Raw genomic sequence first — 24,166 nt, 5'->3', positions numbered from 1 at the left:
AAAAAATTATTTACTTTTTTATAGTGTTTCCTATATGTAATGAAACTTTTACATATATTTGGACGTATTTTTTTCTATTATATAATAGCGATATATTATCAAGGTAAAAAGGTTTATATAAAATATCTCTATTATATAAGGGAAGAGGGGAGCAATGATGTCCTCTTTTGAAATGCCTATTTTGCCCCCCTTCCCATTCTAAATTACAAATTCACTTACAAATCAAAGGGGACTTCAAACAAAAATACAAAAAATATAATTATAACAATCACTCACAAGTCAACTAACATCATAAAATTGCATAATTTACATTATGCAAATCACTAAAATGAGGAAACTTTACAAAAACTTAAAAATTCACTTACAAACTACAACCTATGAAAAAATTGACTTGAAATAATCAAAGTGTCCACTTTCTTTACAATTTATGAAGTATTGTACTTAATTTAAAAATCAACTAAAAAATTATAATATCATAAATCATAAATAAATTCAATGAAATTTCTATTTTGTTTATAGAATTTAACTTTGAAAAGTAAAAAAAAAAGAATGGTGAGAGATTTAAGTGACAGAAACTAAACCAATCAATTTTTGCAACTAAAAACAATTATCTTAGTATGTCTAATGTTCAAATTTTGACTCTTATCCCGAAAAAAAATCGAATTTCTGTTTTGAAAAAAAATTCAAGCACACATAGCGTGCAAAAAATTCTAGTACCTAAATAGTTTATTATAGCATCTCTCTTCTTTCATTTATTCCTCCAGCCCAAGTACCCAACCACTTTCCTCTTCTTCTCTCAACCAAAAAGCTCCTTCCTACCACCAATGTCCCTTCTCCTCTTCATCCCTTCTCCTTTAAAAATCCCGAAAATCATAACTTTTCTCTCTCCTATCTAAACCACTCAACCAAAAAACAAAGAAAAAAAAATACTTCATGGAGGGAATATCAGCTAATGTGTACAAAGGCATAAGAAGCTATTGGAAAAGAAGGGGATATAAGAAGCTCAATAAAAATAACAGAAATAACAATGTCCCGACTGAGGCGGGTCAAACCATATCGGACCTGGACCCGAACCCAGTTCGTGGGAGACGGAGGCGGTTCTTTCGGGTTAAAATAAATCGGAGGATGCGGATCTGGAGGCGGGTAGTTGGCATGCCTAAGAAGTGGCTGATCCGTTTAAGGGATGCCTATGTCAACATGATGCTTAACTTGTCTAACTCCGGGTTTATGGTTGCGGGTGGCGCAACCGGGTTCGGAAGGTCCGTTGAATATGGTTACGGATCAGGAACTTGTAGGACCCAACTTAAGGAGTACGATGAGAAGATGATTGTTGAGATTTATAAGTCTTTAATGATTGCTCAAGGACAAATTGGAGGTGCTACAAAAGGTAACGCTGAACATGTTAAGAATACTGATCCAGACAAAATTACCATTTCTGCGCGGTAACTTCTGTAATTTTCTTTTTAACTTCTATTTCTTCTTTGTTTGGGTGGTGACGAGTATTTTCCAAGTGAAACATGCATGGAATGACATGCTAATTTTAGTACTAATGTGAAGGTAATAAAGGAAGTTGGTAGTAAATGTAGGTGCTAGCTTACCTTGTTTATGATAGTTGATGTGTAGGGATGTTATTGATTTTTAGTTGTGATTGCTTAGTATATATAAATGTCCCTCATTAATTAGCTGATTTCATGGTAGGTTGATTGTTATCACATCCAAAAGAAAAAAGATAAAAAATTAATGTACTCAATCAACTACGTACATCATACTTTTGTTTTCATACAATATATATACTATCATATGGTCCATATTGTCAGACCATTTAATTACATCATATGTTTCTAAAATATAAGATTCATTGTATTACTTGTTTGCTGAAAACAATCATAAATTGTTATTTGTCGATTTCAAATGATAAATACATTAATCAACCAAGTGATATGCATTTGAGTCATTCTCGTCTCTCAAATTATTGAATATATAGGAACTATTTTGGAGATTTTTAACTTAATTTTTCAATGTAGTTGTTCAATAAAAATGAGTAAACATAATTTTTTAGAATGAGTTAACTACAATTAAATTTCTAATAAATATTTAAGCGTCCGATAAGATCTCTACAGGTTAATTTTATTAAAGTTATAATGTTATATATTTAAAAGAGAATATTAAGAGAAAATGCATATATTAGTGATTTTATACTAGTAAATGTAAACATTTGTTCCGTCTCAAAAAATATGTAAATATTTGTTTACCTCATTATTACCTGAGTCTGTTTTTGGAGAAACGGTCTCACTTTGTGTTAACATGAGACCGCTGATGTCATGCTTACATCACGCGCGTGCATCGAACTAGCAGTATAATTAGTTAAGTGTTTGCATCTATTAGTTATGCTAACCTTAAATTGCTTCTGGATGAATTAGTTAAGCGCTGAAGTATATTAGTTAAGCACTTGAGTATATTAGTTATATCACATATTCCAAATTATAATGCATTTTATTGACCCTAACTTCAGTATCACACAAACATCCTCTCTTTCTTCTCTAATTCATCGAGACGCCCTAAAACATGTATTGTTTTCCTCCTCCATTCTCTGCATACAACTTGCATTGGATGTTTAAATTGGATGTAAGTAAAATATTTCACCACGAGTTGCAATGACAATGTCCAAAAACACTTTGTTTTTTCACCTGATAAGATTTTTATCATGTTTGAAGTGAAAGAAGATCAGTTTGACACATATCCATCACAAAGGATAATATATATATTGTCCATTGCTAGATGGTAACTTGCACTTGCAAAACTTTTGAAGAAACACATCAGATCACTTTTGGTACCAAAAACTTAACTTTTGCATTTGAAAGTTTAACTTTTTATTTGAAAATCATAACTAATACCTAAATATTATTAGTAATTAATTTATTTGTAATAGTTAAATAATATGAAGTAATAGTTATGCTGCTAGGATTGTTGTATTTTCATGCCTTGAGAACCCTGCACGTGCATTCAATCACAAGAATACTACATAAGTATATGTGCAAAAGGTGGGTTAGATATGTAAAAAGGAAAGTGTGGAAAAGAGAAATGAATAGATAAACCAATGTAACCCATGGCGATATGAAACCGCAAAAAAATTAGTTCTACAATCTCATTCTCAAAAGTCAAAATAATATGCAAGAAAGGCATCACTCCAAGAAGTCTACGAAAATAATACCGCAATTATATAAACAAAGTCTTAACTACAAAATCATTCATAGAAGAACGATGTTGATCAAGTACAACTACATTGGTTATTTTAAACCTGTATGGTTCAAAAACAAAGAGAGAAAGTGCAAGAAAGAAAAGTCATTTTGAGAAGACTAAAAAAATAAATTCCAAGAACCAAATTGAAATTGGCACAATAATCTCTATTATATAAGTCAAGGGGGAAGCTATGATGTCTCCTCTTGAAAAGACTTATATACATTAATCTCACAAAAATAATAAAGAAAATATTTTCTTAATTCTTTCCTCATTTTCAAATATGGGTAATAAGGAAAATTCTACACAATAAAAAAGGCATACATAAAAAGGTGTAAAAAGAGGAAACTTACAATGAAAAATATAAATTGATGACTAAATAAATTTTTTAAACAATTGTAAAAACAAAGATTTACATAAATTTTTACTATCTAAACTAATAACAATTTCAAATAATATACATAAACAAATTACAAAAGAAAAAAAAAACTTAGAGCATATTCATTTTTTCATTTTTGGAGCTTACAATCAGTTGAGATTATAAATAATTAAAGTGATGAACATACATCATTTGATAATATCAATTTAGATTTTTTTTATTGAAGCACTATTCAGCATAGTATGCTTAAAACCTCAATTACTCAATGAAATTAAATTGAACTACTACTCAAAAAATACGGCTATAAAATATATGTATTCTAAAATAAATAAAAAACATAACAGATAAATTAGATAATTTTTTAAATGGATAGTTGTTGAATTATCTACCAAATACAAGATAATATATAGTCGCACATATCGCGTGCATATAGTACTAGTTACTCCAAATGTTAGGTTGTTTAAGTTATTTTTTCAGGTTGCCTTTTGTATTTGACATTTTATATTTGTAAAAAAGTTATTTCTTCGTTTATATTAGAAGCCAAAATAATGCTCAATTAATCTTAACTAATTATAGAACAACACTAACTAAGGTATTGAATATGTTAACTAAAAAACAATGGAAGCCTACATAAAGATTACCAGTTCTAAATTATTGTGCTAAATACTTAATTAATTCGCCAAAATATTATCGTGAGAATTCGTGAAATGCAACCCGTTTTCTAAAAATATACTCCCTCCATCCCATAATATAGTGCTTGCATTCCTTTTTGGGTGTCCCAAAATGTTGTGCCTATTTCTTTTTTATCAGTTTGTTTGGACTAAATTATCCTTGATTTCTACATAAAACTTTCCAAAATACCCCTACTTTCTTTTAAAATATGTGCCCCTAATTATTGTTTTACACCATTCCAAGTTATATTAATTGCTCTTTCATTTTATTTTAAAGGAAAAAGAAGAAAAAAAACTAGTTCCAAGACAAAATACCCAATAAACATTTACTTAAATATATATTTTTGTAAAATCCTAAAACTCTTTCCATTTTCCTTAATTCTTGTGAAAAATGAGAAATGATCACTATATTATGGGATGGATGGAGTATACCTCTTGAGCTGTTTAAGTCTTACGTAAAGACTCACGTGAAACCGTTTTTTTTAAGACTTTGTGGTATTACATAGGGAAAGACCGAAAGAGTAACTTCCTGCGGCCGTTGTCGGACACAAGTTGTTTATTGTGTGTACGTACAATTAAATGTGTAGTCTAGCTAATTGAGTGTTTGACCATACTAGCACGGTTTTCTGAATTGTCACTATTAGTAATCGACAGAGGATAATATGGATATGATTCAACTTATGCGAGTATTACCCTTAATATTGTAATTTGGCAACAGACTTGACAAAGACATGCCCCTGTGAAATCATGAGAGAGTAAGAGGAGCTCCGACCCCACATTATAAAAATAGGATATCTTTAATTATTTTCTTGTAATTAATTTGCATTCTCTAGTTAGTAATGTTTAAATTAAAGAAAAAATGAATCAGAATACTCCCAATTTTGGCCCGTTCGTTAATAATATCCCCAATTATGGGTTATTCCTGTATAATTCCAACTATTGGGTAGGTCCGCCACAAATGGGTTGTGACCTAAAGGAAACCTATTTAACTGGTAAAAAGGCTACGTGTCACCCCTCCCCCCACCCTCCCACCACCCCTGCGTCGCCCGCTCTCGCACGCCCCCAATTTCAGAACAACATCCCACCCCACCCCCTTCTCATTGACGGATCTGAGCGCCCCCTCTCGTTTTCTCTATCAGATGAGCGAATCTATTTCTGCCGATGGGGGTGGGGGTTTCAAAATCCGACAGGGTGGGAGTTGTTAATAGGGGTAATTTTAAAATCATATGGGGGTTGGGGAGGTGGGAGGGCGGGCGGCGCGGGGGTGGGGGAGTGGGGCCTGCTGGGGTGGGGGAGGGGGGCTACTGTGGGGGAGGGGGCTGGGCTGGCAGAAGGGTTGCGGCGGTGGAAGGGAAGGGGAGGGGAGGGGGTGGCTGAATGGTAGTATGTGGGAGTAGAAATTGAAAATAAAAAAAATAACATTTCTAACAGATTACAAGTCATCTTGGTGCATTTGTGGTGGACCTCCCCAATAGTTGGGATTATACATGAATAACCTATAATTTGGGGTATTAAAAGCGGACGGATCAAAGTATGGGGGTATTCTGATCCATTTTTCCTAATTTAAATTAGAAGACATTAATTTCGAATAAACATCAATTCCGAATAAACATTAGATCTGATATTGAGACATAATAGACCATATATGTCCTGCCGAAAAAAATACCTACTAAAGGTGAGAATTAGACAATAGGATGATAATGGGAAATTAAATCGTACTCCTGCCTTTCAAGTTGGTTAAAATTGAATATTCAATCTTTTTAATTAAAAAAGAAAAAACATAGTGCATTAATCATACATCGGGGTATACCATGTGTAAGGTACATCCAAGGCTATTTTTTGATTATTTGCTCGATTCGAGCCCTACCTATTACTCCCTTTGTCCCAAAAATGTTGCTACATTTGCTTTTTCACAGTTTAGAAGATGCAACTTCAAACACCAATATTTTGAGTTACATATATGAAAAAAAATATAAAAGTTATATATTTTGAAAAAAAAAATTAGAACGAATCAAATAAGATCCAACGTGACTATGTTTTCTCTAATGTATATCAACTAAAAGACGGTCAAAGTTACCAACTGAATAGTGCCAACGGTTAAAATGTAGCAACATTTTTTGGGACAGATAGAGTATCTGATATGCTAATTGAGCAAACAAAAAATACCGTTAGGTATACCATGAGGTGTTGTGAACGATAGGTCACGGGTTCGAATCCCCCTCCCCTTCTTTGTACTTTGTACTGCCTTCGTGGCTCATATGGATCAAAAAAAAAATGAGTATGATACACCAGATATATGATAAAAATTCTCATAAAAAAAGCTAGACTTTTGAGCTTCTCCGTATTTTTAATAATAGTATGTACTTTTAGATTTCGAAAATAATATATTCTGATCAGCTCCATTCAAGCTAAACTTCTTCGAGTCATATGTAGAGATAGGCCTTCTTATATGTAAATTAATTTTTGAGTCTCTTGTCAATTAAATTATTATGATTACATAATTGTTAGCTATCATAATTTTTGGGTCAGCTACATTAAGAACTAGTTTTTTTTTTTTTTTTAGATAAATATCACTCTTTTTCTTGTTGCCAGTACAATTTAGAACTATCCTTGGGCTGAATACAAAAATAATTTAATTAGTCGATTGACACGATTTCTTTTCTCTAATGCAGAGTTTCTCAATTGCGGTCGGCACCCCGAATGATTCATTGAATTACCAATTACAAACTTCTACTTTTATTCCAAAATACTCCCTTTGCCTTTCTCTTTTTTTTTATCACTTGGAATCTTAACACTATTCCTACTAGTCTTCTATGCACGCGATGCGTGTGTAGATTGTTTGGGTCTGTTCTTAATAAATTCCATCTAAATATAATTTTAAAAGTGTGATTTATAATTATTACTAATGTAAAGTGATTAGAAATCGTAATGAACATTTAGATATAAGGTCTTATAGTCAATTTAAATTTATAATTTTTTTAATTAAATAATCATTTTTCTAATTAAATAATCATTTCTAAATGTGTCAAGTTACTTTGTTAATGCTTATTTGGTTTAATTTATCATTAGAATTTTGACCCCATCTTTAAATTAGGAAAGGATATATTGTAGAAAATTTGAATATCCAATTATATATTTAGCTAAGGACAAAAAGGATTTTTTAAAGAGGGACACCATAGCTCCCCCTTGACTTATATAATAGAGATTTAGAGAGAGTCGTCTCAATTTCTTTTGATTTATAACAAAAAAAATATAGTCATGTCGAGTCTTGTTTGATTCATCTCAATTATTACATAATTAATATTCAATGGTTATAATTTTTACCATTGTTGTTAAAATTTCGATCCAAATCTTATGATCCTACGATTTTACGATCCGGAAGGACTTCACCGATCCCAATCCTAATTAGGATCTTAATTTTGTAGGATCTTTCGATCCTACCCAACCACAAAAAACACATGGTATGATCTTAATACGATTCCACGATCCTACGACTCTACGATCCGACTCTATCGTAAAATAATCATAAAATAATTTCTCATATTATATTTCTCGTATTAAATTTTGGTTGGAAGTTACTTTGATCTTATAGTATTGAAAAACTATTACCATTTGCCAATAAAATAAGTCATTATTAATATGTGTAAATTTTTAACATGAGCTTCTCACCATATTCTAGCATAATTATCTCTATTTTACAGAATTGTAGGATCCTACGATCCTACAATCCGATCCCACCGATTCGATCCTATCAACCCCTACGATCCAAAGTAGAATCCTTGATAACATTGATTTTTACTTATATATAATGAAAGATATTTAAATTCAAAGAGGTGCATTGGGGGACGCGTACATGAAAGTGAGAATGATAAAATACAGAGTGATTATATTATTAATAATCATTATTTAAAAACATTTGGTAAATGTAGGAAGAAACAATCATGTGCAATATCGTTAGATTACTTTCAATTCATATATCAGTTTAATTCATTTTAATAAATACATAATTAAATATATTAATGTTTAAAATGTGCATTATAGAAAAAAAACATCTGGTATTGCATGCACTGGATGTACAATAAATTTATTGTTAGATCAATTCATTTTTAACCAAAATGTATCACTTTTAAGTCTAAATGAGTTATTTTTCTTTTCAAAAGGAGTCGCTTTAAGAAAAAGGGTAACTTTTAACCTTGAATGAATCACTCTTATATTTGTGACCTATTTAAGACAAAAAAAAAAGCTACCCCATTATACATGAATGATTTCTTTTATCGTACTATGGCTTGCACACAAGTTAACATGGTTTAAGGTAATTGAATGTTTGAGGAATTTTTGTGGAGCTTTGATTTTGAAGGGACGATTTTGGCCAGGGATAAGTAACATGATGGCTTTAAGGCATTTTGCACGAAGATGGTTTATTGAAGGTGATAGATTTTTGAAATGATGGCGGGAGAGAGAAATAAATCCTAATTCAAAGTATATCCATTGTTTATTCTATTGATTATTTTATTAACCAAGCTCATTAGAGACAATATGATTTGGGTTTATTTCATCATCGAATTCGAAGCATAGATAATGGTGAAAGACCAATAATAAAAAAATATAAAAGAAAATGTAAGGTTATTCATCGAAAGAAAAAAGGAAAAGGCTATTATAAATAAAATCCTAGAGTGACATAGACTCGATGGGAAAGGATGGAAATGGCTTAGGGTAAGGACTCCTTGAATCAACCTAAAAAATCGTAAATAGAAGACTAAGCCTTTTGAACTGAGAAAACATTGCCTAACTCTTGTTGTAGGAAGTATTAGAAGTATGTCGTCATTGACCACGTTTTTGCATTGCATTAATGGTACTTGTAGTAAAGTTTAGGTTTGACCTTCTGGATTTTTTCCAAGGTCTAGAGTACGCCTAATAGAAGTAATCGCGCCTGAAGGTGGTCAAAAGTAATTTCATGGCTATAAGTGAAGTCGGGATGGACTATGCTTGATGAGCCTCAGAGTGACCTCGCCTTTTTTTGTAATCTTTTAGCCGGTTGTGAATAGAAATTGAATGGACCTCACTTGTAAGTTTTTGGAATAATGACTTTTGAAATGAGAAATGATTATGAGATGGACGGTTTGAAAATGATATCGGTCTTGGAATCGGGTGGGCTTGACCAAGATGGATACACGAGACTAACTATAGCAAATGCAGACATTTACTAGACTACACAAGCATACTGGACTCAATGATTTGGCTTTTATGACAATAGGGGAAATTAGCTTCGCTAGACTTTAAACATTAGTTATGGACTTCGAGAGAACTAGCTTCGTTAAACTTTGCTAGGTTGAAGGGTTGCCATTATGATCTTAAGTATGATTATCATTGTTAGGTTCACAAGATTGCCATTATGGTCTTAAGGATGATTAATTTTCTAGGTTCAAGTGGTTGTCATTATAGTCTAAAGCATGACCAGATTTGTTTATTTCAACGATTGTCGTTATGGTCCTAAGGATGACTAACTTTGCTAGGTTCAAAGGGTTATCGTTATGGTCTTAAGGATGATTAGCTTTGCTAGGTGCAACCTTGGTAGTTATGGTCTTAAGGATCCCTATATTTGCTAGGTTCAAAGGGTTGCCATTATGGTCATAAGGATCATTAGATTCGCTAGGTCCAAGGGTTGTTGTTATGGTCTTAAGGATGACTAGCTTCGCTAGGTTCAAAAGGTTGTTGCTATGGTTTTAAGGATGAAAAGCTTCGCCATGATGAAGGATTGTTGTTATGGTATTTGCCGTTATGGTTTTAAGGATGACTAGTTTCGCTAAGTTGAAGGGTTTTCACTACGGTCTTAATTAGCATCACTAGAGTTTTGCTAAGCACAAAGGGTTGTCGTGATGGTCTTGAGGATGACTAGTTTTGGTAGGTTCAAAAGTTGTCGTTATGGTGTTAATGATGAGTAAATTCACTGGGTTCAAATGTACATGTGTCGTTATGATCTTAAGGATGACTAGCTTAGCTAGGTTCAAAGATCGTCCTTATGGTCTTAGAATTCGAACTTGGTCTTATATGGGTTTGAAATTATATGTGACTAAGGTTACATAGAGATGCAAACTAGACATAGGATTTGAATTAGGTGTTTATGGGCTTAACTTTTAACTTGATCCTATACGGGCTTGAAATTACACTTGAATAACGCTTACATGGAGATGCAAACTCGACCCGGGATTTGAAATGGGCCTTTATGGGCTTGACTTTATAATGGAATGGTATTAAACTTAGATTGGGTCTAAGATTATAATCTAAATGGGCCTAATATGAATGTATAGACTCGAATTAGCCGGGCCTAATAAGATAAATGCAAATGGATTAAGATTGGATTAATTGGATTGCAGTTGTTTCACAATTGGAAAGACATTAAATTACGACGGGCATTAAGTGGCATGTTGCTGCGATTTTTGCCGCGCAACAATTAAGGGTGCATCAATAGGTAAATTACTTATTGTTGCGATTTTTAAGCACATCAATAGAACAACCTATACTTACGGTTCCTACCCAAAACTGCAACAACATTATTTGTTTTTAATAAAAAAAAATGAAGCCTATTGCCATAAAATTTGAAAGGTAAAATTGTAGAAAGATAATAAAAACTACAAAACGTAAAAGATTTAAAAAAAAGATACAACAGATACAAAAAACTCCAACAAATACAAAAAGAATCCAAAAAAATGAAATCCTAACATCAATAGATACAAAAAATGAGAATAAAAACTACAAAAAGTATTTGTGGGAACTAACTACAATAGAAATCCAAAAATACAAAAAAGCAAGTATTAATACAAAAAAATGAAAAATCCAACAACCTAACAACAGATAACGAAGAACAAAAACTAACTACAATAGAAAAAAAAAACAAAAAAAATGAAAATAAGAATCATTGACACCGAGGAAGAGTTCTCAATCGCGAAGCATTAACACCAAGCGACAGCGCAAGGCTTCGCGAGCGGTCGAGCGACAGCGTTGGGCTTCGCAAGCAACGAGCGACGGCCATATGCTGGTAATTGGTATTGAAGTTCGTTGTAAATGGTTCAATATCTTGGCTGTGTATGATAGGAAGATAGAGATAAGCTGAAGGAGACTAGAGACAAAGAAAGAGGATGATAGAGGACACAGATCGTCGGGCTATTGTGAACATTTTCGGCAGGTTGAGTGTGAGAGACGAATAGAGATTTGAAGGAGACTAGAGACGAAGAGTGAGAAGGCTTGAGGAGGACTCAAGAGTTGAAGGGGTGAAGGAGGGATATTTCTCGACCGCAGCTTGAGAGGAGAGAGAGTGAAAGAGGGTGAATAGTGAAGAAGAAAGAGTCGAGCGAATGAGAGTGAAGCGCGCGCCTATTGTGTCAAGAACAAATGGACAAAAGAACAAGCGAACCCTAAGGCACTTTATGTATTATTAAAATGAACCTATTTTCGCGGTTATTGTAAAAATCGCAGAAATAGATAAAAATATAATTGTTTTTAAATTATTTAAACTTAGTGCTGCAATTTTTGGCAAAATCGCAGCAATAAGTTAATTTTCACATTGATTTTTTTCTCACGCGGTATTGTGTTGCGTATGGCCAAAACTGTAGCAATATGCGATTATTTTGACTAGTGTTTAGACTAGGTTGATGGGATTTGAATGCTTAAAAATTTTAATTTTTTTTTTAAAGGGACCCCTTTGTTTTCATCTTTTATTAGAAACGACGATGATAATTTTGAAAAAAGATTTTTCTTGTAACGTGTGGTAGGATGATCATAAATAAATAATTTCAAGAAAGATAAAATAGAATAGAGTGCAGGATTGATTTCAGAAAAGTTTTTTTAGAAAGAATATAATAGGATATAATAGAAGATGTGCTACTTGATGGATGAGATTAGCTTAGGGAGGATGAAATGCATGAGTACTCGAACTCTATCATGTTCATTTATCTAGATGCACTTTTTCAAATAAGCTCGGCTCGAGAGGGCTCAATTCGAATCTATGATCGGCTTGAGATCCTAACGATGCGAGCCCAAACTAGCTAAAGCTCGGCTTGAAAATTAGTGAATTAAGCTCGATATTTTTTTGAAGTACTAAATATATTTCATTAATGTTTAATATAGGATAAAAATAATAACCATGGAAAAAATTAATAGTCCCGGGCTCTAAGACCACGCTAAAAGTTAGAATTTACATGTTTGATATATAAACTAAAAAAAAATCTAAAAAAACAAAACAAACCTTTTAAAAAAAAAAGGCAAAAACAATAAAAAAATATAAGAGAAATTTCCTCCTTGTACTAAGTGATGCAGCATGTAGTATTTGATGACAATCACTTAAAGACATATAATAAAGAGGAAAAAAGGATGAAACATTAGAAATCTTCAACGCTAGAAAGAAGCAAGTAATAGCATGACTCCTAGCTAGTGGTGTCAAATCAGGTTCTCAAACAGGTTTTGGATATACCCACAGCGAACCAGGTCAGACCCGGACAGGTCAGGATTCTGATTGTTAGTGCCCCAGGTCATGATTGGTCATGTTTTGTTCAACTGTATCGAACACATTTGAATCATTGGATTCCCAGGTGTCGTACAGGTCTGAGCATTCCATTTACAAGTTGATCCATTCCCGGATATGATCTTCTTTGTCTAATTTGCGCAGGTCGTATTTAGGTTTCATGTACGGTTGCGTTAAGTCAAATGTACTTGGTAGAATTAGTAATGATCTTAGTTCGATCATTGTGAAAGATCGGGTCCATCGCTACTGAACGTCAATTCAACTTCGGGTAACTCGTGATCGGGCCATCTTGATTTTGTTATGGATTTTGTGAACGAGTCATATATATTAATAAAAGTATTAAGATCGACATATATATATATATATATGTGTGTGTGTGTGTGTGTGTGTGTGTGTGTGTGCAATAAATATATGGATGACAACGACAAACCAATAAAAACACTATATTGATTACCGTGATGTTTAGTGTATTCTAAAACCACTCTAATGAGTAAAGGAGTAGAGCGACTTTTCATATGTTTTAATATCATATATTACAACCACATAACGAGTAGACGATCAATTTCAAACTTTATACAAATGATTTATTATTATAATCATTATGATTGATATTTATAAGTTTGTAAATAGCTATGATGGTAATGAGAATAATAATACTAATAAACATAAAGCAACAATGATAATAGGTAAAAATATAAATAATAACAGTTCTATTAACAAGGCTAACAATAGCAACAGTAATACAAATAAGAACAGGAATACTAACAATAACAATAACACTAAAAATACTAATGTGTTGAATCATATTAATATAAGATTAATATCAAAATAATTGTAAAACCAATCTAACACTTTATTGATTATAAATTAGTATAACGACTCTTAATATGTTATACTATAACAAATGACAATCATACATTCACATGTTTACAACGACTCTTCGTATGTTCTAATATTATGTATTATAACCAGCGACAATAATAACGAGTCGCTCAATTACAAGGTTTATATAAAAGACTTTATTATTGTAAGCATTATGATTGATATATAAGTTAGTAGTACGTAGTAGTAGTAGTAGAAGTAGTAGTAGTAACAATAATAATAACAATAACAATAACAATAACAATAACAATAACAATAACAAACATAACACATTATATGTGTATTATATTGTGACTATATATGATAATGTATAAAAAAAACAATTTTATCAATATGTTTAATAATTTAGTAGTTCATTAGTATCAAAATAATTGTAAAACCACTATAATACTATATTGATTATAAATTTGTACAACGACTCTTGATATGTTATAATATTATAACAAATGACAATCATATGTTTACAACGAATGTTCATATGAGGCCTAATTAATTATAACGAGGGTTCATGGATTGCAATCTGAACCGTTAATTTAATCTAAACCTTTAATCTTGACCGTTGATGAATAACAATAGAATCCAACTATCCACCATTCAATTTATCCTCAGATATAACAGAAGTCGTTAGATCTAATCCGACGGTTGAAAAACTACCTCCAAACCATTCTCCCCTATAAAAGCTAATCCTAACTTATTAAAAAGTAAAATCAATAAGTTAACTATTAACAAGTAACAACAGTAAGTAAATAGGTTAACAAGTACTTACTAGATAGTAACTTGTTAACAACCATATGATAAAACATCTAGTCAGTTTCCCCCTTAGACTTATATTAACTCAGTAACACTTTGAATTATTAATTGTTACTAAGTTCATAAACAAATATTAATATATTGATAAATTAAAGTGATAAGACATTAAATCCTAATATAAGATTATTTAAGTTAATCAATTAAATTAAAATTTACTACGAAACTCAAATCATCTAACTGAATTCAAAAAAGTTGTTATTAGATAAGATTAATGAATGTATCAATATAAGTTATAAGATTATTAAAGTTAAATGTCTTTACGTGAAATGCTTATTGAAACTAAAAACTTCTAATTCAATTGAAACAAGTTGTTATCGCACGAGATCAATGAATTTATCGTTGCAAGTCGGTAAGCTAATTCAATGTAATGCTACACTATAGGTTCACTTAAATAGATATAATTTACGAGCAAAAAAAAAATATAATCACTATTCCTTAATTAAGTGATAGATTGATAATATAAGTAACGCTATGAGGAGTCTAATTAAAATTAAGAAACTCAGATAATACTAATAATAATTTCAATAAAGATAATTAAATTTTAAAATTATAATAAAATAATAATAATTGACTAATTACTAAAGATTGTAAGTTACTAAACCAAGACAACAACTACTAAGATTATACATCATAAAAGATTATCAATCCATATGCTAGGTCATCAATCCATATGCTAGGTCATCAATCCATGTGCTAGGTTATTCTATTTTTCTATTGGCTAAAAAATAATATCATGGATCATGAATTAGAACCATTGATATGAGAAGGACTACAATCTAACCATTAATTGTGTATTGAAACATAAGAGAGGAGAAAAAAAGATGGGATCTAATCTCATCCGTTGATGATTTTGATTCAATGGATGACATTAAATTTAGAAACCCTAACATTGTTAGGTATAAAAGAGGTGTGTCTCCCCACAATCCACATCTCTCCTCTGCCTTCCTCTCTCTCTTCTCCTCTGCTCCCTCTATCTCTCCTCCTCTGCTATTCGTCATTGTTTCTCCGGCGAGATTGATTACGATTTTTTCTTCTCTTTGTTCTGTTGATTCATCTCCACCTTCATTTATGAAACCTTTACATTTTCTGTAACTGAGTTAAAGTACTTAAGTTATAGTAGACACGAGTCACATACCAATGACAGAAGCATATGGGGGCAATCCTTTCATGAAAGATAGGAGTGTAATGCTCTGGATGTGAATAGTAGTCGACCTGAATAGCAATAGAACAAGCTGCATCTGATAAGTTTCTACATACGTACCATTTAATCAAAATATTTCAAAACTATTAGTCCACAGACCACCAATGTACACAACAAGGATGATGGAAAACATTACTTTATTGAAAGCTATATTACATTTTTCCTCCCAGGCAAATCCCATTACATCTCTCAAGGTCAACTTCTACAAAAAAAATGGCGTACCAGTTTCCTTCTCAATGTAAATGTGAGATCTAACAAATAACTGTTCATCTTTCCCTTTTTTTTTTTCTCAAGGTCCAAGATATACCCTCCTCTTCCAAGTTCCAGAGAAGGAAAAAATTTATAAAAGAAAGACTTCCGGTCTTTGGACCTTCAAAAACTCGAAAGTGATCGAAATCATGAAATATATAATTGTATTATTAAAATACCTTAAAACAAATACATGATATTCAAAGTTTAACTCTTAAATCAAAAATGTAATATAATTTTTTATTTAATTAATTATTAAATATAAGCAATTTGTTAAAATTAGATTAGCAGATTATTAAATATAAGCAATCTTATAAAATTAACATATTCAAATGATTTTGTAAATATAAAAAAATAGTTGAATTTTAATAATTTTGTGCAATTTAGTCGTCTAAATAGGTTGGTTTGAAAAATTGGATCAAATAAAATAGATATTATTTTATTTTATTCAATTGAATCAAAGTTGAATTCGGGTCTATCATAAATAAATCGGGTTGAATCACATATTTGCAAGGTCTGGTTAGATTTTGAGTTAATATCTTGTTAGGTTACGATCGGGTTCGGGTTTGAAAGCAGGTTTGTCTGAACAGGTCAGGATATAATCTTGTCGGGTGCCGGTCAGGTCTGGGTAATCCCAAGTCAGGTTTCGGTCAGGTCTAGGGACTGACCCTCACAGGTCGAACCAGGTTCAAGTCAGGTAAGAATCAGGTTGACCCAACGGTCAGATATGTTTCTGACACCACTACTCCTAGCTTATTAAAAGCAAACATCAAAGTGAAATGCATCACCCCACATTGCTAGAATATAATGAAGGTGTGTGTTAAATGCTTAATAAAAGAAAGCTTTGCCTTAGTGATCCCTTACAGCTGACCTTTTACTTGTTTGGGCCTTGCAATTAACAAGTCTTTGAATATTTTGGGCCTTTGAATCATTAAATTTTTCACAAATTTGATATTGGACGTAAATTTCGAGCTTTTTGAGCCCGATAAACTCGAGTCGGGCAGGAAATTTTAGACTCGAGCTCAAGCCCGACCCAATATTTTGAGCTCGACGAGCTTCAAGCTTGAGCCAAACCCTCTTAAATATGTTTTCAAGTCGAGTCAAACCTAGTCAAATTCGGTCTCGGTTTGGCTCGTTAACACTCTATTTGGTATCTTTGTTTAAAAAGATGGCCACGTCACGTGTAAGACACATTCCAGTTTTAAGTCAGGAACAACATGAAAAGTACCATGGTTGGGTATGTTTCCTTATAATTTCTATCAGAATCATCCAAAATTTGGAGAGTGAAATGCACATAGATGCTTCTTTTAGTTTTAGGGGATTCAGATGAATATTATCAATTAGAATAATTTATGGTTGGCTCAATTGGACCAAAAAAATGAAGTATCCAAGCTCCCCTTATAACAACCCCAATCCCAACTAGGAATATATTGCCAACACTATCACTCTGGAAACTTTTCAAATAGACAAAGCACAAACCCCATAGGGTTGACCTTACACATAGAGCATGCACTAATGAATATAATCCTGGTCAATAACTTATAGTGGCCAAGAAAAAATAGCCATGCATATGCAAAATTGTAATGTTATTTAGAGGCATAAAACAAGTATGACTCGTATTTTTCAAGTTTCATCCACTAACCAGAAGTTAAATACAATCCTCCATAGTGAAGTCATCAAATTGTAGGCATGTTTTTATTACCTACATGGGATGAGCGCGTATTTGGCTACCTCACTGTAAATGTTCTTGTTTTGAAATTCGTATTGAAAAATAGAAGTTGCCAACAAGTTTTCAAAAGAAGACTCAGATTCATAATTGGATTTGCGAAACCATACGGACATCTAAAGGACTTTTACAATGTTAATTTCCCCATCACGACTTCATGATTGGTCAGTGAACCAAAGGTAGAGTTTGGGGGTGAGTGTACGAATATGATCAAGAATCAAATTATCCCATTATTTGCCTCTACTTAATACGATTGATGCTCGAGTTTATGCAAGTAAAATATCCAAGCAATATGTTTAAGCATTCTAATAATCAATCTATTTTGGTACGTTAAATTCATAAAAGACTGATTTTTGGCGACATATTATTTAAGCAATCAAAATTACTAAGAACCTAACATGTTGTCCAAATTATCTGAATTTAGTGATTAATAGAAATAAGCATATGTGGTGATCATAGTATTAAAGCATATAGACATGGATATAAATATAATATAGTATAGAAAAATAAAGGAACAAAGGTTAGAATATACAATAGAGTGTTAATTCTTCTAAGTTCTACATTAAGAGACATCTATTGTTAGTAAAATAAGAATAAAATTGGTTTTGTCCATCACGAAGTATAACTTTCTTGTCTGGGTCTTTTTAACTATTTGTATGAGGAGTAATTTTGTAGCTTCAATGAAAGTTTGACGGAAATTTGAAGTGTTCGATTATATGTTTGAATATGCGTTTGTGTTGAGAAACAGTGGAATGAACAATTCCATTGTTTACATATGTGTGAAGTCCACTGTTTACATATGTGTGAAGTCCATATTTCCTGCGTGCATTTAATGCATGTCAGGTAATTTTCTTCCGTGTTGAAAACTTTACAATTGTGCACAGTAGAAAACTTTGCTTATAAATACATCGATGTAAGAAATCAGTTTACACATCAATGTAATACAATACTCTCTGATATATTTACATAACTCTCTCTCTCTATTTCTCACAACACGTTATCAGCACGAGTGTTCTACCGGAATTTTTTTTTTTAAGGTATCTTTAAAATTTTTACATCCATTTTGTTTTTAAGTTTAATTTTTTTCTCCAAGCCCAACCCTTTTACTACCCGAACATGGACCAACAAAGTAACGGGATTAACATTGTTTTACACAATGTCTCTGTCTCGGGTATTTATTTTTGGATAGAGCGAAACAATGTGCCATTCACTACCAACCCAGCGAGGGGAACTGTAATACAGCCCCGACCCAGTAACCGTAACAACGGTACAAATACCCGTACTAGAGAAAACCCACAAACCCCTGTTCCCAACACCAATAATAACCCTCCTATACAACCAGCTGAAAATCAACCTCCACCCAGTATTAAAAGAGATAGAGACGAACAGGAAGAAACTAGTAGTAAACGTCACCATACTACTAACGCAGAAAACAAATAATTTTAACGCCACCTTCATGGAGGGCAAGGACATTTTATTTACGTTATTTTATTTTATCTGCTCTTAAACCGCCTATATGGACATGTTAATTTTTTTATTGCCACCTATTTGGACGGCCTAGTGAAGTGATAGCATTATTATGTCTTATATATGCAATAATGTTGTATGTATGCAGGGAACAAGCATTCAGAACATTATTATATATTATTGTCTCTAATCTTCTACTTTTTTGCATTTATAGTTACATATATTATATTACCAATTTACTAGCATGCTCTAATATATATTTGTCAATATTAGAATTTTATTGCGTTGTATATTTTTTTACTGTATATGAACTGCACAGTTAGGGATAACCCTCTATAAAAGCGGATTACCATCCCCATTTTCACCACACATCCCTTATCTTCTTCCGATTTTTTTTCCTCTAAACTCACAAAATTTTTTTCCTTCTTCCTCAACCTTCCGGCCACCATGTTTAACGCCGACGACAACCGTCCTCCACCCTCATCTTCCTCTTTTGAAGAGGATTTTAGTAAAATAAAACTCTACTTATTTCTTATAGCCAGTTTCTTTTTCCTCCTCATGGCATTAATGATATATCTCCTAATACATAAATAGGAGACAAAAAAAATTTCCCCCCGGAAGAATGGCGAAAAATGCACATGAATATTAATTTTTTTTGTCTTTAAGTGCATTTTAGGAAGTTTTTTTTGTTTACTCATTTGTTGTATTTTCTTTCTATTTTTGGTATTTTCTTGTTTTTTTTTGCTTAGCTTCATTATTGTTGTACGCTATTTTTAGTTTTTTTTTTGTTTGTATTATTTATCTATAATAATAATGATATAAATCAGGGGGAGATAATATATATATGTGATTTATCATCATTACTAATTTCAAATATTTACCTATTTGTAGTCAAAAGAATGGGAGTTCTAGTGAAAAGACAATTTAACATACTAGATCTATCTGGGCAAAGGTTTTTAGAATGGACGGTGGACGCCCAAATGAATTTAAAGGCCCAAGGACTGGAACATACAATTAAAGATGTGACAACCCAACAAGGGGATGCAACTACAACAGCCGCATCAGTTAAAATTGCGACTGTACAAGAAAAGGCAAAAGCCTTAGTCCTCCTAAGACATCATTTACATGAAAGTTTAAAAAGTGAATATCTACTTGTGGATGATCCAAAAGAACTATGGGATAGCCTAAATGAAAGATATGGGCATCACAAAAATGTGCTTCTCCCAAAGGCACATTATGACTGGACCAATCTGAGGTTCCAGGATTTTAAAACGGTCAGTGATTACAATTCAACATTGTTTAGAATTGTATCATTGTTAAGATATTGTGATTAGAGATGGCAGCGGATCCTGGACCCGGCCCGGATCCGTGGACCCGAATCCGTTTTTCCGGGTCTGGATCCTAAAATTATGGACCCGTCGGATCCGGGTCGGATCCGAGTCCACTGGTCAGTTCACGGATCCGGAACCTGATCTGTGCAATAGACCCGGACCCGGATTCGCAGATCCGTTTTTAAAAAAAAAAAAATCCACATTGGGCATTTGGGCTGACTGGTCCATTTGACCATTTTAATCTCCTAAAGTTCTCCTAAATTCTATTTCGGCGCCTAAGTTCCTAAGAATCCTAACTCACTGCTACACACCTAAAACCCTAACTCCCTGCAACTTCCGGCGCCTTTCTCCATCAATTCCGGCGCTTTCTTCTGCACCAGTTCTGGCGACTGTTCATCGATCAAAACCGGCGACTCTTCTCGACCTGTTCCGGCGACCTTTTGCCGCGCTTCTCCACCGCTTCTAACGCTTCACAGGTATTTCTCTTTCTCGAAAGCTTCGTATTTTTTTTTTGTTTTTTTCCGGCGACCTTTTGTATACTTTTATTGTTTGTTGTGGACTTGTGGTTATGGTTGTTGGCTTGTTGCGTTTCTTCACTGCATATTTCTCTATCTTGCGTTTCTCCACTGTTTTTATTGTTCGTTTCATTGTTTGTATTGTTCGTTTCTCACTGTTCGTTTGTATTGGTTTTTTGTAATGTTTGTTTGTTGTTTGTGTTGTTTATGGTAAAATAACTATTGTTTGTTGTTATTGTTATTGTATAATTTATGGTATAATTGTATAATTGTGGTTATTGTTATTGTTTTGTGCTGGTTATGTTTGTAGTGACAAACTAGTTTGTTTGTATGATAGCACTATTGTGGTTATTGTTATTGTTTTGTTATTGTTAATGTTTAGTTAGTATGTTAGTATAGTTAGTATTTAGTATAGTTAGTATGTTAATATAGTTAGTATGTTAGTGTAGTTACTAGTTAGTATTGTTTAAATTGATTTGAAAATTGATTTGAATTTATTGTCAAATAATATATTCAGACTTTAGAATATGGATGGAGTTACTCCTAAAGATAGTGATGCTAGTTCTACTCATCCTAATGAACAACCATTTGAGGTGCTTGATTTGGATGGGGAAGAAGGGGATTCCGAAGGCTTTGTTGAGGGTGACAAAGAAAAAGAGGCAAGTTGTGATCTTAAGTCAAATAAGAAACTAACTTCTGGGGCATGGAATTATTTTGAGTTGGTAATGGTTAATGGTGTGAAAAAGGCAAAGTGTAAGAATTGTAAAAAAACACTCTCTTATAGTGGAAGTAGTGGGACTTCACACCTCCTCAAACATGCCAAGAAGACATGTTCTGCAAGACATTTAAACCTTGCAGCGGGTCAAACACAGTTGAAGATCAAAGAGGAATCAGATGGATCTACTTCTTTGGCGATTAAGGAAAAGCAAAAGAAAGTGATATTTGATCAAGAAGTTTCGAGGAGGGAGTTGGTTAGAATGGTGGTAATCCATGAATACCCGTTGTCCATTGTTGATCACATGGGTTTTAGGAGCTTTTGAAGAGCTTGAATGTAATTTCAAGATGATTTCAAGAAACACATTGAAGAGTGATGTGTTGAAAATGTACAACAATGAGAGGAGTTCGCTTAAAGCTTTGTTGGAGAATAGTGAGGGTAGAGTGGCTATTACAACTGACATGTGGACTGCTTCCAACCAAAAGAAAGGTATATGGCCGTGACATCACATTTCATCGATCAAAATTGGGTCTTGCATAATCGAACATTGAGGTAATGATTCATTAGTTTGTTTATTTATGTTATATGATAATAATTTGTTTTGTTTAAAATAATAGATTTATTTTACGTCATTTTATTTATTTGTTATGTATGGTTTTGTATAGGTTTTGTTTTGTTCCATGCCCGCACACCAAGGGGGTTATTGCTAAGATTCTTATGGATTGTTTTTCTCATTATTGTTTGGAGAACAAATTTCTTCTATTGTTGTTGATAATTGTACAACAAATGATGCCATGATTAATGTGTTAATGGAGAAATTGGAAAGTAGTTGTTTAGTGTTGGGTGGAGACTTTTTACATATGAGGTGTAGTGCTCATATTTTAAATTTGATTGTTAAAGATGGGTTAAATATGATTGATTCTGCAATTGTAAAAGTTCGGGAGTGTATTGCTTTTTGGATGTCTACCCCTAAAAGGATTGAAAAGTTTGAAGAGGTTTGTCGTGTTTTGAATATGACTAAGGTTAAAAGGGTTGGTCTTGATTGCAAAACTAGATGGAATTCTACCTTTTTGATGCTTGAATCTAGTTTGCCTTTCAAAGAAGTTTTTAATAAGTTGAAACGTTTAAATAAAAGGTTGAAATTTGTTGTTCCTAGTGAACATGATTGGAATATGGCTACTATTGTTTGTCAAAAGTTGGAAATTTTCTATAAGGCGACTAAGGTTTTCTCTATTAGGAATCGTCCTACTTCGAATTTGTTTTTTAGGACGGTTTGTGAGATTAGACTTGCTTTGAGTCGTTGGATGGAAGATGGAGATAATGAGGTTGTTAGGACTATGGCTAAGAGTATGGTTGAAAAGTTTGACAAATATTGGTCACACATTAATGGGATTTTGGCCATTGCCGCTATTTTAGATCCAAGAAACAAAATGGATTGTGTGACTCATTATTTTGGGAGGTTATATGGAGATGGTGCTAATGTTGAATTGATAAGAGTAAGAAAGACTCTTGATAATCTTGTCCTTGAGTATCAAAATAAAAGTCATGTAGTGAATGAACAATCATCATTAACAAAAGGGTTTCATGAGGATGGTGATGAGGATGAGTTTGCTAGAGCAAAGAGACTAAAAATAGGATGATGCCGGTGAAGGGTGAAGTTGAACAATACTTGGAGAGTGCTACCGAACCCGAGGATAATGCATTTGATGTTCTTGATTGGTGGAAAAGAGACAAACATTACCCTACTTTGAAAAAAATTGCAAAGGATATTCTTGCAATTCCGGTCTCATCGGTTGCTTCGGAAAGTGCATTTAGCATGGGTGGAAGAGCGGTTAGTGCTCACCGTTCTAGGCTTCACTCACAAACCGTGGAGGCTTTGATGTGTTTGCAAAATTGGATGATTGATGATGTCAAAGGTAATTTTAACTTTATAAGTCGTATATACTTATGGTTCTCCCTCTTATTTTATAATTGATATTATTATCTAATTTTTTTTGTTTTTTTTTCTTTATGATAAAGACACCCTTGAAGGAACTCATGTTTGTTCCACTATTAATGAAGATTGTGAGGATGATGCGGAAATGATAGATATTATTGACATGGTAATGCTAAGAAATTTATTATTTACATATTATATTTACAAATATGATATCATAGATTTTTTTAATAAATTTTTGTTGGTTGGTTTTATGTTGTAGGATGTTGATGATATTAGTAGCGATGAAGATTAGAGCTCTTGGGAGATGGAAGTGTGGGAGATGAACGTTTCAAGATGAGATGTTGTTGTTACTTTGTTTCTTTTTTATTGTTTATTCGGATGGTTATTGGGAAGACATTTGTGTACAATTTATTGTAGTTTTATGGTTTTTCTATTTCTTAGTTGTAATGAAATTGATCTTCCATCGTTGGATCTTGGAGATGTGAACAATTAGCGTTTCAACGCTTCGGAAATCATTTTAATCGCT

General features: G+C 32.7%; 2 protein-coding genes across 3 annotated transcripts; both read left to right on the top strand.

Moving 5' to 3' along the window:
• The first annotated feature begins 731 nt into the window (after window positions 1-731).
• Window positions 732-7,189, top strand: LOC104908997 (uncharacterized). 2 transcript variants are annotated; one of them, XM_010698170.4, is made up of 2 exons: window positions 732-1,387; window positions 6,960-7,189. In XM_010698170.4, the coding sequence occupies exons 1-2, from the start codon at window positions 934-936 to the stop codon at window positions 6,989-6,991; spliced, it is 486 nt and encodes a 161-aa protein (XP_010696472.1). In that variant the 5' UTR covers window positions 732-933; the 3' UTR covers window positions 6,992-7,189. The 2 variants fall into 2 exon arrangements, with proteins under 2 accessions (XP_010696472.1, XP_010696471.1); XM_010698169.4 differs by having other exon boundaries at window positions 732-1,442.
• Window positions 7,190-23,340: 16,151 nt separating this feature from the next.
• LOC130589530 (zinc finger BED domain-containing protein DAYSLEEPER-like) lies at window positions 23,341-23,932 on the top strand. Its single transcript, XM_057390802.1, has 3 exons — window positions 23,341-23,617; window positions 23,721-23,803; window positions 23,900-23,932. Exons 1-3 carry the CDS (start codon window positions 23,341-23,343, stop codon window positions 23,930-23,932), a joined length of 393 nt encoding a protein of 130 aa, XP_057246785.1.
• Window positions 23,933-24,166: the final 234 nt, after the last annotated feature.

This window comes from Beta vulgaris, chromosome 7 (genome assembly GCF_026745355.1).
Source record: "Beta vulgaris subsp. vulgaris cultivar EL10 chromosome 7, EL10.2, whole genome shotgun sequence".
Classification (NCBI taxonomy): Eukaryota; Viridiplantae; Streptophyta; class Magnoliopsida; order Caryophyllales; family Amaranthaceae; genus Beta; species Beta vulgaris.
This window is presented reverse-complemented; position numbering and strand designations above follow the sequence as displayed.

Bases quoted from the DNA above. Each gene is read 5' to 3' on its own strand.
- LOC104908997 (XM_010698169.4), top strand. From the start codon at position 934: ATGGAGGGAATATCAGCTAATGTGTACAAAGGCATAAGAAGCTATTGG. The intron at 1,443-6,959 runs GTAACTTCTGTA...TCTCTAATGCAG, and splicing joins AAAATTACCATTTCTGCGCG to AGTTTCTCAATTGCGGTCGG.
- LOC130589530 (XM_057390802.1), top strand. From the start codon at position 23,341: ATGCCGGTGAAGGGTGAAGTTGAACAATACTTGGAGAGTGCTACCGAA. The intron at 23,618-23,720 runs GTAATTTTAACT...TTTATGATAAAG, and splicing joins GATGATTGATGATGTCAAAG to ACACCCTTGAAGGAACTCAT. The intron at 23,804-23,899 runs GTAATGCTAAGA...TTTATGTTGTAG, and splicing joins TGATAGATATTATTGACATG to GATGTTGATGATATTAGTAG.